This window comes from Sphaeramia orbicularis, chromosome 3, assembly GCF_902148855.1.
Source record: "Sphaeramia orbicularis chromosome 3, fSphaOr1.1, whole genome shotgun sequence".
Classification (NCBI taxonomy): Eukaryota; Metazoa; Chordata; class Actinopteri; order Kurtiformes; family Apogonidae; genus Sphaeramia; species Sphaeramia orbicularis.
Window position 1 is genome coordinate 20,622,942 of NC_043959.1, and position 12,367 is coordinate 20,635,308.

The following is a 12,367-nucleotide window of genomic DNA, read 5'->3' on the forward strand; positions in this document are numbered from 1 at the left end:
TATAAATTATTAACGAAATAGCTACATTTTTTTTCAATAAACAACTCTATTCAAAGTGAAGGTAAAAGTAAATCAATATTCTTGGCTTAAAATTTCCATACAAAATTGTACAAAATCCTGTACAATTGAACGAAGCTGTGCAAAACAGCAAACTGTGTCCGAAGCCCATCCTGTACAGTGCGCATGCGCCTGAGAAGTTGAAACTTTTTTTTGTTTGTATTTGTTTTGTTTGTTTCAGCTTCATACAAGCTTCAAAGTATCATAAAACCAAATCTCTGTGTGAAAATAAATTAAGATACTGTTATTTCTTCTTCGTCTGACTCTGAGAAGTCCGAGTGTTTACTGGACAGAGACGGAGAGGAGCCCACCGCCCGCAGACCCTCCGCCCTGAACGCCTCCTCTTCCTCCTCCTCCTCCTCGGCGGAGGACTTCTTGCCCACGTCGCTCAGGTCCGGGTGCGGGTTCGCTTTGGTGGGCAGCGTCTGTTCGCGGCAGCCCCCGGAGGACAGCAGCTCCCGCTCCTTGGAGTTCCGCCACTTCATCCGCCGGTTCTGGAACCAGATCTTCACCTGAAGGACAAGGATGAACCCGTTTAGATAAAGACACGAGCCTGGAGGAGGTCCACACGCTCATTCTGTGCGTAACTCTGCGCGTAAAGACGCATAAGGCTCCTGCAACTCTTACTTTAATGAGTGTGTTTTTACATTTTTGGGTTTTGTGTGTTGTTTTCGTACTTGTTTGTAATCACCTTTTACGTGTTTCTTTTATAATGTTTTAAGTGTGTTTCTTTTTCCCTTGTTGTATTTCAGTGTCCTGTGTCCAAAGCACCTTGAATTGCCTTGTTGCTGAAATGTGCTTTACAAATAAACTTGCCTTGTTGTCAATAATTCAAACCAGTGTTTGCATGTTTTTGTGCTGGAAATCAGTGTTTGGAGTTTAATAGTAGAAGTTGCTTTTTTATTATTTATTTTGTAATGAGTCCAGTTGCATGAAAAAGCAATTAATACCAACTATCTGTTCTGTTTTGTTTTGTGTTTTTGTTTTTTGTTTTTTTTACCTGTGAATCTTTGAGGCCCAGCTTGGAGGCCAGTTTCTTCCTGTCTGGTTTGCTTATGTATTTCTGTTTCTGGAACATTTTCTCCAAAGCTTTCCGCTGCACGTCAGAGAACACTGCCCTCCTCAGCATCCCTCTGCGGGGCTTACCTCTGGCGGCCAGAGGCCACGAGAAGGTCCCGGGGATGGGAACGACGGATGAGGATGCTGCAAAACACAAACACAGAAGAAACTTACAATCATTTATTTCACCAAAGCACGGCAGGTCAATATGAAGTCAACAGATGGAACACATTAAATACGATTCAGACACAAACCGACAACTAGAGAAGATGAAATGCTCCTGGAAAAGTCTCAGAAAGGCTTCACGTGTGTATGATTTTCTACTTTGAGCCGGTTATTATTGGACGTTTTCTCTCTTTGGAACCGCGCAATACGTCTCCGTTTTGAGTGAAATGGCACGAGGTGACTAATTAGCACATTGGCCGGTCCCCAACCGCATTGGTATGGTAAAGAGGTGGCGTATCCTTTAAGGAACCCTGTGAGGGCGGATAGAGGAGTTAATAAACCGTGAACAGTAATTGTGTAGTAATGAACTAACGCAGAAAAGACTCTGGACAGGCGGCGAAGGCCATATATTATCGCAACAAAAGGAGATTTACACTTTCAAACTAAACACAACTGCATACCAGAATACTGATGCCCGCGGGGGGAGGAGGAGGAGGAGGAGGAGGGGAGGGGGGGCGCACAGTTTTTTTTTTCTTCGTGCCCTCAAATCATTTTCATTAAATGAACACGAAAAGCTATTCAAGGCGCTGGAGTTGTTTTGCTGCGGCATTCAGCTGAGCCCATGAAAAGACTTCATCTCCATTATGATTTGTCTGAATGAAAGCACGGACTAGCGACTTTATAGACTTTTCTAAGAGATTATTCTGTATTTCACCTCGTTGATTGGCCCGAATGGAGAAAAGAGGAGCGTTTAGGGCGCACACAGGCAGAGCTGTAACCTATCCGATGTGCGCAGCAGAGGAGGCCCAGCTGGGATTAGATGCGTCTGCGTCGGAATAAAATCACTTTACGGCAGTGGAGACGTGGACTCCGGTGCGTCCGTCCTCCCCTGTGTCCGCAGCCGCAGTCCAACAGCCGCAGAACAACACCGCGCTATGTGGTCTTGTGAGAATATAGAAAAGTCTCAATAGGGCCTAATGGGGAAATTAGTGCATGACTGGTTGCCGCCTTTGGCCCGCCTGGTAAAAGTCACTCCTCAGGGGTGTGTGGGTGGTTCGCCCGGTGGGAGCTGACCAAATTGGTCACGGGTGCTGCAAGGTGGCTTTTGTTGGCCGTCACTGCGGCCCGGTGGCCCCCCGAAGCTGTGTGGGAAAACGCGGGGCCCGGGGAAATGCCAAAACGCCCCCCAATGGGAAGCGAGGGGGGACTATAACTCGCCACCCCGCCTCAAATTTAGAGCGTGACGATTTGGGATAATTGGTTAATTAGGGGGTGGGTGGGTGGGTCTGCGAAGGGGCCCGGAGCCAGTGGCCCCCATTAATGAGACAGTGATTTCTTCTTTTCTGGCTGTTTGTCCCTTTTCTGCTTCTACTTTGGGTAAAATATATGACGGGGGGGAGGCTTTTCCATTTAAATACTGTTAGTTCAGATTCCAAAGGGAGAACAGTGCGTAAAAGAGGCGCCTACCTGGTAGATAAGGCGTCCTGAAGATGGGGTGGAAGGTTCCGTCAAAGCAGGGGACGGGGAAGGTCTTGGAGGGCAGGTTGTGGATTGAGGGGGGTGAGGATGCTGTGGGTTCACATCAGATGCATGTTAGAAACAATAAACAAAACAATTAAAACAGAAAAACCAACCATTAAACACCAGTAAAACCATGAGCCTCTTCTACTCACCTGTCTTTGGTGAAGGGGCGAGGATGGCGCTCACTCCAAACTTTAGGAAAGTTGGGTCCTTGCTGCTTGGGAGTGAAGTTTTGGGCGAGCACGATTCGCGCGTCACCGCGGCAGTGGCTCCTGCGCGCTCCGCGGGCGCGCCGCTGAAGGACACGGTGGTGGTGGCCGTGGGCAGGGCGGCGCTGGACGACGGGGCGCTCCGGTTTAGGAAGGCGGCGGCGGTGGGGCGGCTTATCCGCAGCAGGTCCTCCACTAAAAAGCTGGAGTGCGTGGGGAAGGCGGACGGCAGGGTCTGGTGCAGCGGCAGCGCGGCGGCGGGCCGGTACAGCCCCGGGTACAGGGCGGGAGGCGCGAGGACGCTTGGGATCATCATGGTCCCGGTTTGAGGGTTTTGTAAAAGTGTAATAGTCCGTGTGTGAGCAGGGGAGGCTCGGTGTGTGAAAAGCTGCTAACTCCTCTGGTCTCCTGAGCCAGGGCAGAGCGGCTTTATATCCGCCGCCCCCCCACCCCCTGACACCTCCAACAAAGAGGCTCAACAAAGTTCTCCACATGGGTCGCTTTCATGCGGAGCCCCCGCGCCGCTGATTGGCCAGAGGACGCAATTTATGATTGCATTAGACTTCATAAGCAAGCAACACACAATGTCCCGAGCACAAAAGAGGCTCAGTCATCAATTTTGCATGTTGACCACTTTCCTTTCAGTTTGTTTTGTTTGGCAGAGCAAGTGGCCTAATTAAAGAGCAATCTTTACAGATTCACTCATTATACGGGACTTTTAATGAGTCCTTTAAGACGCAGAGCCCACTTTTTATTCCGTTCATTCATGGTCCTTTCTTTTACGCACCGCATTAGATGCTAAATTATTCCTCACTTTTCAGAACCGCAACAAATAAACACCAACACTGAAATAAAATGAGCCAATAAATTATCGGCAGCAGCTAAAAATGCAACTTTACCTCGTTGCTTTTTGTGAAATGTACACATTGTCGCCTTTGGCAGACGCTGGCAGCATCTCAAATGTAAATCAGTTTTAGGGTTTCATAGGATTCTCAACACTCAATCTGGCCCTCGTCATGGAATAATGTCTTAAACGGATTTCTGCTATCAAAACGCTTTAACAGATGTGTTAAATATCACTCTTTTTGCGCAGGCTTCATTCAGCGCGCAGAGCCGCGGCTCACATTGCGCACAGGAGAAGTGTGCGGCCTGAGCCGTGCGTCCTGATCCTGTTAACCATGAACTAACTGTCACCCTCAGCTGCGGAGAAGGCGCCCCCCGGCCTTTCTCCCCTTCCCTCTCACAGCTTAAAAAAGGCCCAGTGGAATAAAAAAAGCTTTATTTCTAAAGACGGTTTTGTTCTGCTATTTTAACCGGCTGAATAAAAGTGCATCTGTGATTTGATTTAAAACGCATTCATATGAGCGGACACTGAGAGCCCAAATAAAACTCTTATTAAAGCGACTTGGAGCCTGATCGTCGTGTTCTGTCAGCTTTACCCCGAAAAACCCGTTAAAGCTGAGCAATCAGGCGCAAATACAGCGAACAGCAACAGTCTGAAACCAATTAAAGAAAGAGGACGAACAATAAAACAATACGGACCAGTTCAATGAAGATTTAAATAATTACAAAAAACTGCAAAAAATAAAAAACTGTAGCTGATGATTTGATATTATATTAAAGCCTAAATTATATTTATCCGGGTTCTTTATAACGGTTATGTTTAGTTCGTTTAATTGTCTTGTGATTTTTATTTGATGTATTTTCATTTCTTGTCTTTGAGAAAAATTATTGTATGTGTATTTGTAGATTAAATATGCGTTTTTCCTACATTTCTAGATTATATAATTTTGTTTTCACTGTAATTATCCCCGCGCTTAACGAAAAATCAACTCAATATCCAAAATTTAGGTTATGTACTTTTAATAACATGAAAGCAAGATTCACCATCACCAGTACTATTATCATACTCATCATCACCATTATTATTATTATTATTATTATTATTATTATTATTATTATTATTATTATTACACTATTGCCCATAAAGTTGTAATAAAATATTTTTTACCTCTTGTCATGAAATTATTGTGATAATGTTATTTATTGTTGATATATCAAGTGTAACTGGGACTCAGTATGTTATTATTGTACCTGGTCAAAGGTGATTAAATAAGAATTAAAAACATGAATGTGTAAAACCAAAAGTATGCCAACTTTATTATTATTATTATTATTATTATTATTATTATTATGTGTGATTAAATCCTCGTCCTTTGTACTTAATCCACTCTGTTACATTTGATCAGCTTTAATAATGATAAGTGGTTGGACATCAGTCTCATATAAACCGGCTTCAACCCGATAATTAAACCGGGAACGCCTCCGTGAAATGACGCCTTAGAGCGGGTTGACGCTCATCTGAGGTGCGTCTGCGTTTATGAGCGCGCAGGACGCACAAACGGGCGCCGAACACACGCACGAACCGCGGCTCCGCGCAGATACACCTCCGCACAAGAAGTAACGAGGCCTTCAAAGCTTTTTTATGAGCCCCATATTCCTTTACTGGGCTGAAATCCTCCTTTTGTGCGCGGTAAGCAGATGGTTAGCAGGAAGCGCAGGCTGCTCGGGCTGACCGAGACTAATTTCGACGAGCTTTGCAAGCTTTGCCACGTCCCCCTTTTGCTCCTTTTAGCGGGGCCGAGTAAAAACAGCTGGCTGTGACTGAATTAAAGCCATTAAAAGCACATCTCTAGAATATTACCACCACCTCCAACAACACCCCCCCCCCCCCTCCTCCTCCTCCTCCGGACTCCCATCACCTCCACTGCTCCTATAATGATCCTTCAGGGATTCACAGTCTGTACATGTCATCACTGCTTCTCAACCTTTAATATCCGTGAATTTATTGCGACTCTGGCTCGTGATGCTTATTCCTATGATTTTATGTGCGTTTTATTAACGTATTCCGGGTCATTCCTGTCTCTGGGACTGATGCGCATCACTTTGCCTCCAAGGAATGGGATTAAACATATGGATCGTGTGTAATATTCCCGCTGGGATTATCAATACTTCCACTATTTTACAACTAAATGCTCCTTTTAAAGCGCATCTCTGCTCTGGCAGGATACTCTCCATCCTCTGGGTTCGGCTGTTTTTACCAAATAGATGAACTTAACCATTGTCTTGGCTCCCTTTCTGCTTCGTTAAGTGAAAGGGGCTGAGTAAATATGTTACCCATGCATGAGGGGCTCTGTATGGGTCGCTCCATTGTGCGCACAGTCCGACAGGTGGTTAACTGTTTATTATTCCCTCATTATTTATCGGTGACGTGGGTGCGCTAAGGAAAAGGGGAACCTCCCCGTCCTTTCACTTAACCCGGGATAACAGATTGTGCTGACTGGTTGCAGACTCGTATATGACACCGGTCACCAGTCCATCCATCTCAGACCCACCACCCCAACCTCCCACCCCCTGTGGCCGTTCAGGGCCGTCCACATCCACCAGGGTTTGGAGAAATTCAACTTTTCATTTGTGTTTATATCGGGGTGAGTTCGACATTTTCCTCTACATTGAAGCAAAAAAACTCTTTCTAAAAAATCTCTAATATTTCTTTTAAATGATCTACAAATCACTACGAGCAGCAACAAAGTTCACAAGACCAGAAAATAAACTTTAAACCAAAACTGTTCTCAATTTTCTCTGCACCTTAAAGTAAAACAGTAAAAGAGGTTTCAAGATGATTCATTCTACTAATGGTACCCAAATACTCCTCAAAACACTCCTTTAAAAGAAAAAATTCTGTAACGTGTTTAAAGTATAAAGACCGAAACCAAAGAACTTTAGTAAAAGTACTAATCTGCAAGTACTGCAGCTCAGTATTTTTACAATATTTTACTTGAAGTATTTACATTTTTCTGCAGCTTTAAACTTCTACTACATCAATAGAATAGAATAGAATAGAATAGAATAGAATAGAATTGTTCTTTAAGGTGCGACAGTTATATTAAAAAAAAGTATTCATATACATAAGAGTTTAGTAAAAGTGCAATAGTGCAGAAACACAATTCCATAAAGTAAAAAATATCATTAGCAAACTGTTGCATAAAATGAATAAAGTACTCTGCAAGAATTGTACGACCATTCTGTACAAAAGACACGCTGTATTCTAGAATGTTTTATCATTCCGTTGCAGGTAAAATCATTTTACTGTTGTGCTTGGCAAGATGGTAGAGGTTTCTATTATTTGTACTGACTGTTGTAGTAGTAGTAAATCCACTGTTAATACTTGTATTTGTAGTAGTAGTACATCCACTGTTAATATTTGTATTTGTAGTAGTAGTACATCCACTGTTAATACTTGTATTTGGAGTTGTAGTACATCCACTATTAATACTTGTATTTGTAGTAGTAGTACATCCACTGTTAGTACTTGTATTTGTAGTAGTAGTACATCCACTGTTAATACTTGTATTTGTAGTAGTAGTACATCCACTGTTAATACTTGTATTTGTAGTAGTAGTACATCCACTGTTAGTACTTGTATTTGTAGTATTACCAGTCATGGACCTTTGTTCTGGTTTTTAGTACTTATACTAACACCAGCTGATCTACTTTTGACAGTTCTAGTTCAGTTTTCTGTGCATCAACTACATCCATGTGTCTCCCCCTACTTCCCCCCTTCTCCCCCAGTCTCTCTCTACAGGGGTTAGACAAAATAATGGAAACACCTTAAAAAAATCAACAAAATATAATTTAATATGGTGTAGGTCCGCCTTTTGCGGCAAGTACAGCCTCAATTCTCTGAGGTATTGATTCATACAACTTGTGAATTGTTTCCAAAGGAATTTTAAGCCATTCTTCAGTTAGAATACCCTCCAACTCTTTTAGAGACGATGGCGGTGGAAATCGACGTCTTACTTGAATCTCTAAAACTGACCATAAATGCTCAATAATGTTGAGGTCTAGGGACTGTGCCGGCCATACGAGATGCTCAACTTCATTAGAATGTTCCTCATGCCATTCTTTAACAATTCTAGCTGTATGGATTGGGGCATTATCATCTTGAGGTGAAGGTGTTTCCATTATTTTGTCCAACCCCTGTATCTCTCTCTCTCTTTTTCTCCTCCTTTACCCTCTCTCTCTTTAACCCCAGCTGGTCCTGTCAGACGTCCATCCTCCAGAGTCAGGGTCTGCTCCAGGTTTCTGCCGTTAAAAAGTAGTTTTTCCTTCCACTGTCTCCAGTCACTAGTGTTTGCTCCTGGAAGATTCTGTTGGGTTTCTGTAAATTGGGTTAGAGTCTGGTTTCGAACAACTCGATATGAAAAGTATCATGAGATAACGTTTGTTATGATTTGGCGCTATATAAATAAAATTTGATTGATTGATTGATACTTTGTCAACGTAGAAATGCTTCACATAGAATTTTTGTGTAAAATTTACTGCTGTTAAATGATTAAAATTTTTTATCAGATTAATCCCAGGGTTGCTTTGGATCAATTTCAATTAATCACGATTAAATATCATTCATTTTTAATCTATAATAATCATGTTTCATTTTGCACGAGCAAACAGACTCAAGAAAGAAGAGAATATATCTGCACTCAACATGTTTCTTAAACGCCTTCAACAGTTTCAACTAAACAGCTGTAAACAACTGTTCTGTCTTGTTTTTTTTGTCCTTATATTAACATCCAGAGGGCCAACAAAAGAGATTTCTAATCTCAGTGGGACTTCCTGGTTAAATAAAGGTAAAATAAAAAAAAAATAAATAAAAAAAATGCTGTTTTGTATCTTCCCTCTTTATGGGTTGGTTCTGCTGCCTGTCACTAACGGATCAACTGACCATTTGCACATGTGCGTTAACGCTAACTCTACTTGGACAAACTGACCTAAATGCGTTGGCAGAGACGGTCAGAGTCATGCTAAGATGCAGATGGGTTAATTGTGTTAAAGTTTTTAATTACATTTAATCATAATGATGGATTAATCTGCGTTAACACGTTCATTTTGACAGCCCTAGTAAAAATATTATCAGTGGCTTTAACATAGAGGGCAGTAACAAGTCCAACAGAAGGAAGCTGCATTAACTCCTCCAAATGATTAAATTCTTAAACATCCTTGGATTCAGTGGAAAACAGGCCCATTTTTCTGAGCTCAGAAAAAGCTGACTTTAGAAATACATGATGATCTTATAGAATAGGATTCACATCTGAATAAACTTCGAACAGTTTATGAAGTAATAACTGAGCTCCAAATTAAACATGAACAACTAAAATATAACAGACATGAAGAATCCAAACATCTGATGTAAAAGTAAAACACCAACACGGACCATTTTACCAAACACTGAACACTTTCTATTATATTTCAGTCATTTTATTACTATTTATTGACTTTTGCTGTGGATAAGGTTGTAAGTCTTTAACTTGTATTGCAGTATTTTTGCTGTTCAATATTAATCTTAGTGTTATTTGCACTAAAAAAATTTTTTTTCCATCAAACATGAAAAAAAAATTTCTGAGATGAACTAGATTAACCTCCCACCAGTACCTCATGTGTATAAAACTTCACCTCCTGCTTATATTTTAACATATCACTAGTAATAAATCATTTTACTGATACATGTCCATACATTTACTGCAGTTAGTTTTCAATGTGAGACTCAAATGGCTCTCCCATTATTGCAGATTTTACAGATTTTGTGACAAAACTAAAAGCCAAACATCCCTCAAAAGCACTACTTTACTTACAGACAACTTTATTTTGCTGATATAAACACACACTAAAACTGAAGTAAGGTTTGATCGCAGAACTTGGACTTCAAGTATTTTCACAGTGAACATGAATACACATCCGAACAGCTGATCCAATATACATACACAAAAAATAACACACTGAGCTTCTAGTGGATTAAATCATTTTACTTTGTACTTATACAGGTTCATATTTTTAGTCTGCATTTGGTGAATTGAGTTTAATCAAATCAAAGTTTATTTATAAGGCACTTTACAACATAGAGAAGCCCAAAGTGCTTTACATCTAAAAGCATGATTAAATTATAAGATAAAAAAACAGGTTAATCAAGTACCATAAATATGCATAAGGAAATAGGGCAAAATAGAGTTTAGTATTAGAGTGTCTGAGTCTTAAATAAAGGTTCTTTAATAACTAACCTAAATGTCATTTTCCAAACTTGTAACTAAACAATAACTCAAACAAGCCTTGAAAACACACACACACACACACACACACATATATCACTGAGTTTCATTAATCTATAAAGCTGCTGAAAACACAGATCTGGACACTTCCTATCACTGCAGCCACACAAAACCAAAAAATTATCAGTTTATTACAAACCTTTAAATATTCATTATTTTCCTGGACCCCTAACTCTAACCCTAGTGTTAGATGCATGCATTTCGGTCGGTAGGTTGGGGGTGGGGGGCACCAGTGGAAAATATTATTATAAACCTTTTAACACTGACTATTTTCATGGAACCGAACTCAACAGAAGACGTCAATATGCATGTTTTAAGCTTTATTTGGGAACATCTATTTTATGTTTTTAATATGAACCTAAAATACAACCTAAACCACATTCCTTTAAACCCTGTTGGATGCTACTGTTTTCCTTTTCCTGATCTATGCCCATATTTCTAATGCAGTTTGACCTTTAACCCTGGACTCTTCCACCATTGTATGTTGTCCCTAGACTTATAACATAAAAGCAGAACCTGAAAAAGCTTTGAAAACACAAAAACTGTGTTCAATCTAAGTTTCATGAATTCATAAAACTACTTCAGTGAAAGATATACCTTCGTCTTCCATCGCTGCAGATATAAAAGCACAAAATGAACTTAAAATAAAGCTTTTAACACTGACTATTTTCATGGAACCTTAATTCAATAGAAGAGGTCAATATGCACGTTTCAAGCTCTATCTAGTTTCAGTTTTTAATAAACTACATTCCCTTAAACCCTGTGGATGCTACCATTTTCCTTTTCCTGATCCATGCCCATATGTCTACCACAGTTTGACCTTTAACCCTCAACTCTTCCACCATTGTATACTTTTTTTTTCCCAAATTTGTATTCAAACCAGAACCCAAAGTCTTGAAAACACAAAAACTCTGTTCATTCTAAGTTTCATGAATTCATAAAACTGCTTGAGTGAAAAATATACATTTGTCTTCCATACAAAACCACAAAATGAACTTAAAATAAAGCTTTTAACACTGACTATTTTCATGGAACCCTAACCCAACAGAAGAGCTCAATATGCATGTTTTAAGCTCTATCTAGTTTCAGTTTTCAATATCCGACTAAAATACAACTTAAACTACATCCCTTTAAACCCTGTGAATGTTACTGTTTATCTTTTCCTCGTCCATGCCCATATGTCTACCACAGTTTGACCTTTAACCCTCAACTCTTCCACCATTGTATGCTTTTTTCCAGATTTGTATCAAAACCAGAACCCAAGAAGTCTTGAAAACACAAAAACTCTGTTCATACTCAGTTTCATCAATTCACAAAACTGCTTAAGTGAAAAATATACATTTGTCTTCCATATAAAAGCACAAAATTAACTTAAAATAAAGCTTTTAATACTGACTATTTTCATGGAACCATAACTCAACAGAAGCGGTTAATATGCATGTTTTAAGCTTTACCTAGTTTCAGTTTTTAATAAACTACACCTAAATTACACCCCTTTAAACCCTGTGAATGCTACTGTTTTCCTTTTCCACATCCATGCCCATATTTCTACTACAGTTTGACCTTTAACCCTCAACTCTTCCACCATTGTATGCTTTTTTTTCCCAGATTTGTATCGAAGCCAGAACCCAAACAGTCTTGAAAACACACTTCCCTGAGTGTAAATCTGATGTGGGTTCTGGCTCCTGCCATGTGGAGTTAACCAAACATCTATTTCATCAGGTTGAGTCAGTGCCTGAGCTTCGCCCCGGCAGCAGATCCCACTCGGGGTGTTTTGGCCGCGGCTTCACCTCGGCCCACCGGCGGGCGTCGAAGGTCCCTGAGGCATCTGGTGCGGGGCGACGCGAAAGGCCGGGCTCGACACTGAGCGAATTAGCGATGCCACAAGATTCAGAAGAGCGGTGACAAGCATTAAATCGATATTAACTTTGTATTAAACATGGGCCCCTCCCTCGTCTCCAAATGGACTGGAGCCATATCGGTGCACAAAGCGCTCTGTATGAACTCGGCTGCACCTGTTCCCTCTCACTTGGCCCACGGGAGTTCAACTTCTTAGTTTCACCCCAGGCTCTTCTTTCCGCGGCTTCATCCCACACTGAATTCTTTCAGTTGAGCTTTTGTCATCGTTTTGATCTCATCTTCAATCCCCGCGTTTACAGCTCAGCATATCACGTCATTAAGATTTACATTTTC

The 12,367-nt window shown here is 40.9% G+C and overlaps 1 protein-coding gene across 1 annotated transcript; it reads right to left on the bottom strand.

Annotated features, from left to right (window-relative positions):
- Positions 1-290: 290 nt before the first annotated feature.
- On the bottom strand, positions 291-3,327 carry dbx1b (developing brain homeobox 1b). The gene is made up of 4 exons (XM_030130728.1): positions 2,955-3,327; positions 2,749-2,850; positions 1,058-1,260; positions 291-569 (listed from the first exon to the last, which is right to left on the bottom strand). The coding sequence occupies exons 1-4, from the start codon at positions 3,325-3,327 to the stop codon at positions 291-293; spliced, it is 957 nt and encodes a 318-aa protein (XP_029986588.1).
- Between the last annotated feature and the right edge of the window lie 9,040 nt (positions 3,328-12,367).

Bases quoted from the DNA above. Each gene is read 5' to 3' on its own strand.
- dbx1b (XM_030130728.1), bottom strand. From the start codon at position 3,327: ATGATGATCCCAAGCGTCCTCGCGCCTCCCGCCCTGTACCCGGGGCTG. The intron at 2,851-2,954 runs GTGAGTAGAAGA...GTGAACCCACAG, and splicing joins CGCCCCTTCACCAAAGACAG to CATCCTCACCCCCCTCAATC. The intron at 570-1,057 runs GTAAAAAAAACA...CTTGTCCTTCAG, and splicing joins TGGGCCTCAAAGATTCACAG to GTGAAGATCTGGTTCCAGAA.